The sequence below is a fragment of the Megalops cyprinoides genome, chromosome 10, assembly GCF_013368585.1.
Source record: "Megalops cyprinoides isolate fMegCyp1 chromosome 10, fMegCyp1.pri, whole genome shotgun sequence".
Taxonomy (NCBI): Eukaryota; Metazoa; Chordata; class Actinopteri; order Elopiformes; family Megalopidae; genus Megalops; species Megalops cyprinoides.
This window is the reverse complement of record NC_050592.1, coordinates 29,083,510-29,096,468: the sequence shown is the minus strand read 5'-3', so window position 1 is coordinate 29,096,468 and position 12,959 is coordinate 29,083,510. Positions and strand designations below refer to the sequence as shown.

The following is a 12,959-nucleotide window of genomic DNA, read 5'->3' as shown; positions in this document are numbered from 1 at the left end:
TAGTGATAATTAACCCAGTATTTTACCAAAGATTAAAAAAATAGTGTGAAAGTACTGATTTACAAAGCTGAGGGCAGGTTCTTTCTAAGATAGAGAGGTGCAGCTGCAGATTTTCCCCAGCAAGAAAGGAATGGGTTATGGCTTTCCTGATAGTTTCAAGCACACTACTTTGATTTCTTTCATCTCTAAATTGATAGAGACTCTGGAAAACCTTTCCTCCTCACATTTTCAACGACCTGTAAAAATGGACTGTTGGGCAGTAGGAGAGAAGCACAGCAAAGATACTGCGGAGGCAGAGCAGACAGCATACCAAGACTTTTGGTAAGACTGTCAGAGGTGCACTCTGGCCGATCGCTTGCTCTGAATCCACGTCTGTCGTTTGCAGACATGAAGCACTCATCTTTCTGAACAAGCTAGCCAGTTTTAAGAGCACTCTTTTCCCTGAACCGAATTCATCAAACTGCTTCTTCCACAATGGACACTGTCTCATAGGGAAGAACACTGAATAAAAGTGTACCATAGCATTTTGGTTTGAGGAGTTCCCCAAATGCACACGACCATTCAAGAATACAGAGCATAAAACCTCACTCCTTTCATCCTTTCAACATGTCTTTTTTCCCCCCCCCTTACAGGCACTCTCTCGAAGTCAGAGGGAACCTGCCGCAGAGTAAAGTGACCTACGGCATTGATTCTGAGCGACGTGATTGGGTGTGTGCGGGAGGCGGAGTCCCGGCGCGGCGTCAGTAGTTGAACTGCCTCTGTCCCGGCTGGTGCACCAGCGCGCTGCCGCTCTTGGCCTGCCGGCCGCTGCCGTCGCGCAGCAGGTTGAGGCGCCGCAGGGCGTTGCGGGACAGGTGCTGCTTCTCCGCGCTGTCCCGGACGCGCTGGGCGAGGCGGCCCTGCTTGCCCTGCTCGGGGAAGCCGCTGTGGGCCGAGACGGCGGCCGCGTAGCAGCCTCCGTGATGGCTGGGCCTGCGTGGAGCTTCCACCCTGCGTATGCGCACACACACAGTGGTTATTTAGTGTTCTGCACCGGGCCAGAGCACACAAACAGTAAATACTTGTGTCCCCTCACAGCAGCCATCCATGAGTTAGATCCTCGTGCCATGAATTCACAGTTAAGACTGAAAGGCACTGTTCAGTGAGAAATTAAATCCCAGGGAAACTATTTGGCTGGACCAAGCATTACAACACTTTACCTGGTTGCGTGCTAGGTAAGTCCAATTAATAAACTTATGGTTAAAAAAAATGTTAAGCAAATTTCAAGCTTCAAAACCTTGTGAAAGACCAGTAACTAATGTGAACTACTGCTGAAACTACTGCTATGGAGACTGTGAATTCCAAAATATTTTTGCTATTGTATGAAATGGGAAAAAAAGTACCACATTAGCAGCCTAATTTGTTGGACTCTTCTTCTGAGTTGCTTCAGCCCTAGTAGCTCATTGGCCCAGTGACTATATCAGTGGGTCAGTGAGCTACTGCATTTATTTGGGTAGCGGAACAAATTGACAGGCTGCTCCACTGACAAGGTGACTTTGTAGAAAAGACCATTTCTTCCACCTATCCTACACTGCACACCAAAAAACCACATGATATCACGTCTGACCACAAAGAGGTTGAGCTAAAGAGTTCTCTTGGCCCTCCACCACACAACCCAATGTACTCTGAGGTATCAGCCCAAGGTCCATACGTGGATTCTGAGTGACAGGCTGGGTAATGGCTGAGTCTCAGCTTGGGGGAGGCGCTGCTGGGCGTACCTGAGGAGGGGCTGTTCGAGGGAGCGGCAGGTGCTGTCCCTCAGGGCGCGGCGGGGGGCGTGCACGGCGTAGACGGACATGCTGGGGTGCTCGATCAGCAGGTTCTCTAGGGGGCTGGTCTCCAGGAGCACGGGGGTCTGGCCGCTGGCGGTGAAGCAGGGGGGCGGGGTGATGAACCAGCTCTCCTCCAGAGAGCATGCCTCCAGCCGCAGGAAGCCGCCGTCCTCAGGGTCGTCCGCCGCCGAGTCTAGGGAGGAGCAGGAGGAGTAGCGGACAGGGCAGTCGGGAGGCGGGACGTCCTGAGAGCACACCCCCGGCGTTCCATCGGTGCAGGGGCTGGTGCAAGCATCCGCTGTGGGGGGAGGCGCCACAGTCAGCAGGGGGCACAGTCAAAGAGTTCACAATGCATACAAAAAGAAAACTACAGCCTTCACCACTTTGGTCTCATCAATATAGAGCCATTTTCAATTAACCCTTATTGCATTGTGATGAACGTAAAACCTTAAAATACTTATATGTAATCTGGCACGGACACCATATTCTACCAATTACAGTGCCAAATTAATGAACATACAATGAAGTTGTGTGCATTTAACAGTTATCTTGTTCAAAATATTAAAAAGATAAAAATGAGTGATATTTAGGACTGAGAAAAGAAATGGTTTATGTATTACTCAAAACACTGGGCTGCATGGACTGGACTGTCTCAGCAGACTGACGGTCCTGACAGTGCCTCAATCCCTGCAATAACCTCTCCTGCCTCTAGGGGCCCCCACAGCACAGTCCTAAAACCAGATACTAGCAATAACAACAAAAACAAGCCTCTTTATCACCTGAGTGTTAGCTCTCTGCAAACACACTGCTAAGGCTAATCAGACATACTGACCTACAACGCAGCATTGTCTGGGTGTCACAGCTCCCTCTCACTCAGCTGTAACATTGAGCAGCAAAATCAAAAACTCCTTTCAAAAGCAGTGCCCAACTCTGAGTCAGTTACGTCAAAAACCTTTAATAGGTTTGATCTTTAAAATGACTACAGCTCTTGGCCTTAAAACACTGAATATGCAGAATGCTGCCAACTGTTTCAGTGTAACTCAGGGGTAGTAGTTGGTCTCCTGATAAAACAATATTTGGCTCTTTCTGGATGGAGAGATTTCAGTCTGTTACAGCTGCCAGTAATGGCACACTGCAAGCACAAACATAAACCACACCATGTTTCAGCCAGTTGCTATTAAGACTGTCCTTAGTTTAAAGGGCACCCAAGCCCAATCTTTGAAGAAAGTAAACCCAGGAAATGTGCTCAGTTGGACTCAGTTACATTACATTCATTTAGCAGATGCTCTTATCTAGACTGATTTCCAGCACAAACTCAATCTGAATTGGGAGGTCCACTTTATTGATGAGTGCCTCATCGTATTTCAATGTAAACATTTTCCCTGGGTTGAAATTTTAAACATTTATTGGTCCAGATAACTGAAATCAATCTCCTCTTCGGATGTGATATATCCTGCAAATTAAAATGATAAAGGTCAATGGTCAACTCTGGCAAAACAAGTTGGATATGAACCCTAATGGGCAGCACTGGTCACTCAAAATCTTACGCATAAAATAAACAAAAGCATCATTGTAAAAACCTAGACTAGATTAATAAGAGAGGGGAACTGACTGACATCATAATCTTCTTCAAAATTTCCTGTCCATGGGCCAGATGCTCTTCAGACAACCGCCTGCTGTGTCTAAACACACCCATCCAAGACGCTTTAATTTGTGGTCTTACTCCCACCTTACATCTGCAGGAGATGGCAATCCCTGCCCTGCTGACTCCAAAACGTCTGTACCCATGATTACCAGATCAAAACCCACAAACCGATTACTGCACTCCTAATTGTCAGCATAAAGCCAATTAGTGTGTGTGCAGCTAAATATCATGAAAGACATCAAGGTGTAAAGGCATCAGGGCCTCCATTTCTCAGCAGTGTGAGTGAGAATACAGGACCCTGACAATCAAGAGACATTGAGAGAGCATTACTAACAAACCTAACAAGATTGATTGATGCAGCACCTGTTATTGACCTGCGGGCCATAATAAAGCCTGGCCAGCTGCAGTCTGCTGTGCTGGCTTTCTGGACTTTCTCGTCAGCCAAATTCAATGCGAAAGGTAATTCAATCTCAGTTTATTTTTACAGTATTCCCCCCGGGGGCTTTTGTCTGACCTGTAAACAGGTCCGCTGCCCATAAACTAACAGCAGCACCTCGGCTCCACCCAGCCGAACCAAGGTGGCCGGATTGCCTTGCACCTGAAATATTCACACGCTGGAATAATATGAGCCGAGACCAGCGGCGCTGGGGGCATACTGAAGCCAAGCCTGCCGTTTCACGGCCGCTGGCTGACAGAACGCAAAGCAGCACGTCAAAAATGCAGCGCGGGCAATTGCCAGGGGCCAGCATCCTTGTGTCTGTATATGGGGGGCGGTATCATTTGTCAACACCAGCTTGTGTGTCAAAGACATATGAGGCAGGCTGCAAGCAGCATCTGTTGTGTAGTGCCCTGAATCGTTGTAGTGCCTGACAGATTAGGGGGGTCACTTGAAATGGTCTGCTCTATAGAAAAGCAGGTAATGGTGAAGAGGCCTCATACCCCAAAAGCTGCCAACCCGATTCCCATGTGGGACACAGCTGTTGGGTACTTACCTTGAATTGTTGCAGTAAATACCCATCTGTATACATGAATCATATGTGAGGCATACAAGTCACTCTGAATAAGTGTGTCTGCTGGGCATATAATGCCAAATCTAAAAGTAAAGCTAAGTATATGCACCTCCTTGTTGACACAACAGTGACACAACAGCTGTGGAGGGATAATCTTCAGTAGAGCACATTGGCCACCTGTTGAGGACTCAAATACGCCTGGTGTTTCACAAAACTATTAGGACACAAGCTGCTTACAACAAAATGTAGTATCTGCCTGTGAGTGCTGGTGTTTCAGGAGGAACTTCTGCTGGTGTGTGACTGTGTGTGTGCGCATACACGTACGTGTCAGGTGGGCTGTACGGATCTCTCACCTAAATAATCAACCAGGATCCACTCGTCATCGTCCTCCTTCTCGTTGAAGCCAGGGTCTGCGGGGCACCCGCTGCCGTCTTCCACGTCATCTCCGAACAGGATGCTGGTGAACCTCTGGAACATCCTCGTGCCCCGTGAGGCGCTGGAACGGTGTCTCCCGCAGGCTGTGGACAGGGACGAGCACGAGGACGGGGACGGGGCGCTCTGGTCATCGGCTGCTGCCGCTGCTCAGCGAGGCGTCCTGGCAGGCGCTAAAGTGCATAGGTGATGGGTCTCATCTCAGGGAAGCTGGGCAGCCATCAGTCATAGCTCACACTGCTTGTGCAGAAGGCCCCTGAAAATAAAAACAACAACATAATCATTAACCCCCCCAACCATGTCAGTCCACAGAGACGAAATGAGCAAGACAGACATGTGGAGGGTGATGTCACCAGGGCCATGTCAAAACGAGCAAACACCAGAGGAGGTGCAGTTAGTCAATCTGTGCTGCTCACCCCCCCAGCCAAGGGTGAAATAAGCCCAGTCATTATCAAAGTATTCTGGAAGGTATTCAAGCAAAGACCATGGGCTGATGTCACTGTGGTCACACAAAAGAGGAAAACAATCCCACGCACAGCCCAAAGGTGATGCAGAGTTCCCAAATCCCACAAACTGGAGCTAACTGAAGGGAATATTTCACAACAGAGTGTGTTATCATTCAAAAGAGATCATGAATGCTATTTCTTTTTAAATTACCACTATTATTAGCTAATTCTGCACATGCTATAGGCATAGTCAAAGTACACCATGTCATAAAATACACTTTACATTTCATACTTTCAAATAATTCTTTATATAGTACCTGAAGCACTTATGATATTAACGCTGACCTATTGCGTTCTGCAGTATACCTAAATACTATGCACAGACTTGTGCTGATTAAGCTGTAATTTTACCTGGAGGTGATATTCTGTTACAAACTGGAGAACAACCAGCCCTGCTAACTAAGCATTAATGAATGCTGCTCTGAGGGAAAGAAGCTAGCAGACCATCAGCTAGTGGGACAAGTTAGGTCCTGCTGACAGATGAGCCATGAGTTGCTTATCTGAGGCTGTGACGGCTGGCTCGAAGCACGCATCCACTACCCACAAACTGGGGCTGGACATGGGGTAGTGCCAAGGCAGGGATGTGTGGGAACCAAGGGTCATGACCTCTGACCCTTGTCACAGAGCGCAGTGTGACATAGGGGTCACAGGGACTGCAGCTGTAATCAGCAGTTTTCACCTGAGCCCTTGAATGAGGTGCTTAACCTGTATTACTGGAATAAAATCCAGATGCATAAGTGGAGAGTATGCAAAAACTGACAAACATCTCCTGTCTGTGTTGCCCTAGATAAGATGGTCTGCCGTGCAGATACCATAATTCTGCAACATGTCAATTATGCACGTGACATTCAGTTGGCTTTTGTTCTCTGTGAAGGATGCTAAACACCGCAGCTGTTAATATAATGCAGTGATTTTGCTGGCAGCCAAAATGCACTTAGCCTATATGCATAAACACGCTCACACGCATGCTGTACATGACGGCACTGGCGCAAGTGTACTTGTTTTGAGACCTAGACACATGAACAAACACAGCTAGATAACGCTCATCCAAAACAGGGTGATGCATGCTTTCTGAAACATAAATCAAACAGATGGGAGAGCAAACAGACAAATTGCAGTGTTCTCAGAACCAGTCGAGCAGGACAGGCCAAACGCCTTCCCCAGCACATTTCTCCCTGCCAAAATTAAATCAGGTGGCCTTAATAACAATGTTCACAGGAGGCCTGACTGCCATCTAGGAAGACACTTTGAACTGAATATAGACTATATATATATCACAAAAAGTCAGTCAGTCAGTCAGTCAGACAAGTACTTACAGAAGTACATGTTTGTCGAGACATATAGGATGCATACATGATATGCATGGCAACACTGCAAACACACAGCCTTGGTGCTGGGAAAAAAAAAAAAATCTGTTTTCACATTAACGTGAAATTTCTCCTCAAAAGATGACCCTCCCCGGGAACATCAAACGTGAATGTGTTTTCTCCTCGGGAGTCGGGAGAAAGACGGGCCGTGTTTGCGTTCTGTGCACAGATTCAAAGGGTATTCTCCTTATCTGTTGAGTTAAGTACTAGAAGACAGCTGTGCTCTTCATTGCAGGGAGGGGGTAAGATGGCTTTTGTTCCGGAGTCTTTGTGACAGTGCATATTACATGCATTTTTAAATGTCGCTGAAGAGGGCCTGCGTGTGTTATAATCTCTTGCACCTGTTCAACAATAGTAAATTATCACTTGCAAGCATTAATGGAGTCCGAGGGCCTTTCTTATTTGAAACGAATGCCACCTAATCCAAGGAGGGAAAAGGTCTTAAAAATAAGCAAACAATGAAACATTAACGACCGAATGGAATCTGCGGTCACATTTCAGACAGCTCCAAGGAAAATGTCAAACGTAACTGTAGATCCCTAGCACCATTATGAACGACTCTGCATTATCAATTGAGTTAACGATAACGTGTTATCGCCTCGATATGTCACACAAGTTAGGACTTCATGCATGATGTCATCCGTGTGTTACATTTTAGGTCGTGCGGGTGGTAAACAGTGAACCCACAGCATCTTTAGAATCTGTTAACTCGGATTTGCATTTCATTGTTTTAAATCCGATATCTTTGTGTGTCACGGTTGCCTAGGGCTTATGCATTTCACCATCTGTCAACGAGAAAATGATTCACACTATCAAATTATGTAGGCCTGTCTGTAAGGATGGAGGACACAAGGTCAAATTATCGAGTATTTTAGGCCGAATAGTGATCGTGGTCTGACTGCTAGGGGGGAAAAAAATCAAATTTACAAGGCAGTCATGTAGTTATATTTTTATTCAGTTACTTTTTTATTTTTATTAGCTTGAGGATGATACGTTAGGTGTTATTCTACAAGCTTTCTCGTATTTCACCATTTACCACCCAGAGATCGACAGAATAAAGTGACATCTCAGAATTTATTGTCCTGGTTTGTGGCCTGTATCGATAACGTGGCTACTGCAGCTAGTTAAGGCATACATAAACGCCGATCAAATGCTTGCTAAACCTTCGTCAAGACAAAGATGTCTCTTTTCCAATACTTCACACAAAACCATCTGCACTGCCAGATTGCCCGAATGATAATTACGTCCGAGGCCAGTTCTTACTTCGCCGCAGACGTCTATTTGACTAATCTGTTTTCAGTCATTTTGCGGAGCACCGTTACAGCTTTCTGCCAGAGGACTGGCTGACTGTTGCTATAAGAGGAGGGGTTGGAGGGGAGGGGGGGTTCAGCCGTAACCCAACACCCATAGGGCGGACTGCGACCACAGACATTCAAATATTATTCTGCAGCGCTTTGCATTTGCTAACGTGCATACGTTATTGCGGAACAATCTAAACAGTGAGCCAAATCGATCAACGCAAGCGGCTAGCTAACTTAGTTTTACAGAACCAACCTTATCGGCTTTGCCTTAAAGTTCCCGGTTACAGATAGCTAGACCAGCTACGACACGTTCGGTAAGTTAGCTAGTTAGCCAACAGTGAGCTAATACTTTTAAAACGATCCCGTCATTTTTCAGTTTACATTTCCCCCCACGTAGAGCACATAGGAGTTTTTTTGATAACAAAGATTTTGCTTTGCGATGAACCTCCTATCAACGGTTGACTTGACTGCATTAGCAACCAAAAAACTTTTTCTCCTGCCAGAGCACAAAGGAACAAAAACTCACCTGCGGCAAGAAAGAAAATGTAAACAGGAAGGAGAGAAATCTTGGAGGAAAATCCTTAAGACTTTTTGAGGTAGAAAATGCAATGTATTCTAATATAAAAAATAAGTTTTCTTCGCAGAAGAAATTTTAGTTTATGGACCCATAAGCGGTATACCGTCGGCTGCTTTTACCACCCTTTTCGAGGTCCCAACTGATCCCTTTGTTATTGTTGTGGAACATTAACAGCTGATCAGAGATGACGTCGTGTTGCCCAGCCTATGGGAGGGCCATCTTGTAACTACGCGAGCCAATCAGATGCAGCTGTGCACCCTGACAAACTGTCACTAACGCACGTGATCTGCTTCTGAGCAAGACAAGACTGGGCAAAGAACCGAAGAAAGTTTCTGTTAGGAATTAAAAGTATATAATCTTGTATGTTAAGACAGAAAGTAATATCCAAATGCATCAAGTTTCTCTTACGGTGCTTATACTCTTGGTGATGGAATTTTAAACTAGACGTATTTTAGCAGCAAGATTTGGACGAAATCCTAACCGTTAAACAAAAGTTATGCAACACATTTATTAGCAAGAGCGTATGGGCAGGATTCTGTCTGAACATGGCCGTGTTTTCTCCTTCGGGTAAAATTCCAGGCGGACATTTTTTGCGTCGCGGATTGACTGACCCTGTGTTGCCGAGTGGTCGAAGGCATTTTCAATCACTGATCTGGGGATCGGTGATGCGCCATCCAGATTATTTAAAAAGCAGCAACATCGCTAAACTGTGGTTAAAAAATCATGAAATAAGTCTTCAGAAGCAAATAAACGGATTTATTTGTGCAGCATCTATCATTTTTGCTTTTCAAAGTGCTTCACAAGCATGTATCGTTGTCATGCAACAACTGGCTATGTGGTCAGTTGGATCGTGGTCTTAAACTATTTAACTCGCACAATCATACGGTTTATTAAGTTCAAAATGCGCTCACAGTAAGGACTCAGACAAATTAGCTGATGCTCAGATCTGGCAAGAAATTTGCGTATAGAGTGATGGTGTAGTTTCGCTCTGACATCGAAACACGCAGATCAGATGTTTTCTAAGCAAGTCTTTGGACACATGCTCTGAACCATTTTACGACGAGCTTTTGAATAATTTAATTTGCTGTGAAGAGTAGGCTTTTCATACATGCCTAATTGGTTTTGAAGCATTCCGGCATGGTGGTGGACCCACAGTGCCAGGATGGTAAAATACAAAATTATATAGCTGCTTCTGGCATCCAGTACATTATCACAATAACCTCACCCCTCAGTTGCAGCTTAGCACACACCAAGGTCCTTATGATGGAGCTTTAAATAGCAAATTTAAGCTGGCAAATAAGCAAAACCGTCTGTCCTACAATAGCATTCTTAATTTAATGGGTTGTTTTAGATCCTCATCCAAGCTAAAGGTCAGATACTATGCTTAACTCACTGCTGTTTTTTGACTAAATCTATTCATTACATGGACAGTCTAATGCTGTTTTCAGCAGTCAGCCTGGAACAAGTGATTCACAATGTTCTTCTCTTTGTATGTCTGAGCTTTGGAAACTACACAAAGGGGGTTCGCACAAAGAAAAAGACGACAGCACAGCTCTGTATGTAGGTCACCGATGGAGGAACAGCAGAACATCCCTGGGGCACATGGGTGCACCACAGGGAACCAGACCTGACACAGCACAAGTCTCATGCAGGTCAGAGCTTCATATGCCAGGCTGGACAAAGGACAACCTGTCTGTCATGCAGTCTTAGAAAAACGTGTACTATATGTATAATCATGTTAAAAAAAATACTCCCGTAGCCACATTAAATTGTATTTATTTTCTTTTTTAACATACTAAGGAAGGATACTGTGGCCATCTTAGATTGTTTTTACAAATGTGGATGTTTGGCTTCACTGAATTGAACTGATGAGCAATGTTCCTGATGCAATACACTAATTACCTGACACATAGAGATGTGGAATTTTCCACTCCCACCTTGACTGATGAAACATCCCAGCAAGTGAAAAGAGGGACATTACAGGAACTACCACAGGAAGATGGGATGTGACCTAAAAAGGCAAAACACCCAGCCCCTTTCCTCTTAAATATTAACATCTGAGTCACTCTGTGTTGGTGAAGGAAGGAGAGTTAGGCCAGGGCCCTTCTGGCCTGTGTGATTGACAGGAATGGCTGCTGGATTAAGGCTCACAAAAGCACTATATTGCAAGGCCCTGTGACTTGCATAGAGGGTGAAGGCCTATGATGGCCTCTCTGTCCTTACCTCAAGCCCAAAGGGAAGTTCCACTAATCGAGGCCGAGATGCAGCCATGTTTGTTTAGCCTGGGGAACGCACTCTTCCTGAAAGACAAATATTTTCCCACCACTCGTTTGCCATTGTGAGATGATGTAAGTGTGAATCAGGCCTCTCACGCCCAGCCATGTCAGTGTTTTCCCTTTTTTTTCCCCCACCTACATTGTCCAGGCGGAAAATAACACAACAACACCTGAGCCCTTTAGTATTACAACACACTGATAACATGTGCCTTTCACTTCCTCAGGTAACATTCTCTCTTTCCCATAACAGCCTGATAACACTGGCGAGCGCGTGTTGTGTTTGTGTCTCACTTAATCTGCGAGGAAATCACGGTCAAATTCAATATACTACAGTGCTTAAAATTATGGATTATATTTGACTTGTTCCAAAAAAGGTTGTACTGGACAAACAATGATGAAAAATCAATCAATGGTCTCTTGGAGATAAAGTATGTTGAAACAGTGTTTTGACTTTGCAGTGTTTAGAATTCGAACATATATTGAACTTCTTCAGACATTCAGTCTAATTTGTGTACATTTCACGCACAATATGTTTGAGAAAAAGCCGTTGGAACATGAGGACTACAGAAACCATCAATTATTTTGTTTGTAGTTGTAGATATTAACTATCAGCCAAACATTTTTTAATCAATGTATTTTTCTATTATTAAATGAGCACTTAAACAGATAGCAAAGTACTGTGTGTCAAATATCACATCCACAAGTGCCAAAATATACCAGGTTGTCCATAACAAACTTTCAAATCTCTGAACCGTAACGAGAACACTACATGAAGTCTTCTGTCCAGCCAGCCCAACACATACCTTATGTAACCTTGTTAATGTTTAGGACGTAATCAGCACTTCTTGCGCAATGCCAGCTCGCTGCTCAGAGGGTTCTCACTATGTATGTACTCTAGACAAATATGTTTATGCATTCTTACTGGCCAGTCTTCTCCTGTGACTCATTTGTAATTGTCAACATCATTCAAATGGAATTTCATGTCACTGCTAGACTTTTTTTTTTAAAAACGAATTGTTGGTAGGGGTGTGGTTTCTAAGGAAATGGGTTAATAGCCCAGAGGCTGCAGGTTTGATTCTTCACTGGGTCCCCACTGTTGAGAAAGGTACTTCACCTGAATTACTTTGGTAAACAAACTATGATCTAAATAGATGCTATGTAAAATGTAAGTCACTCAGTATAACAGTGTCTTCTAAGCAAATAACAATAAAATGTTTCATCCCATGACACTTTGGCCTCTTCTATCATTTTACAGTGTTGTTTAACATACATTTAAATAACAGAGACCATTTCCTGTTCATACTGATGATCTTAAATCCACTCCCAGTGTTACAGATTCTCTTCCTGAATTTTTTTTTTTTTTTTGCAAAGGAGGTCAGATGAGGGGAACAGGCTGAAGATGGAGAGCACGAAAGAGAATGTGAACAAGACTCACTGGCAATTGCACATCGACACGAAGGGCCGGGAAAACACTGCTGAGAGGGATGGGTCTTAACAGAACAATTGCTAAGGGAGATGTTCCCCTCTGCTTCAAATTAAATCTGCATCTGCATAACCAAGCTTTAAGGATATGCATAAACCAACAATAAAATATCTTTATCCCAAAGACACATTTTTGATCATTTACTCATAAAATACTGCAGGTTTCATAAAGGTATTTACAGGCCACAGAGTACATTTTGACATAATACTTGGTCACTGGGGGTACATTTTATTTTTCTAATTGTAAGATGTAAACAAAGTCTAGAATCTGGGTCAAATCCCACGCGACCTTGGTCCCCTGTATGTGCAACAGTTCATCAGCAAACAAAGCTGCGCGGTTCAGTTTGGCTCAGCGACTGCAGAAAGACCGTGACATTTACACCCTGTCTATGGCAAATCGTTCTTGCACTCCCTGCCCCCGCAGATAAGTCCTGTTCTTGACTATCCTTCACTCTGTGAATTTAACCTGCACATACAGTGCCTCCATGGCCTCTCGCTGTTCCAAAAATAAGTCAACGGCACCTTATCTTTGGGTTGTGAAGGAGCCTGATG

At 44.5% G+C, this 12,959-nt stretch overlaps 1 protein-coding gene across 1 annotated transcript; it reads right to left on the bottom strand.

The window, feature by feature from the left end:
• On the bottom strand, positions 1-8,783 carry tp53inp1 (tumor protein p53 inducible nuclear protein 1). The gene is made up of 4 exons (XM_036537879.1): positions 8,599-8,783; positions 4,820-5,154; positions 1,758-2,109; positions 1-990 (listed from the first exon to the last, which is right to left on the bottom strand). Exons 2-4 carry the CDS (start codon positions 4,941-4,943, stop codon positions 741-743), a joined length of 726 nt encoding a protein of 241 aa, XP_036393772.1. The 5' UTR covers positions 4,944-5,154; positions 8,599-8,783; the 3' UTR covers positions 1-740.
• Between the last annotated feature and the right edge of the window lie 4,176 nt (positions 8,784-12,959).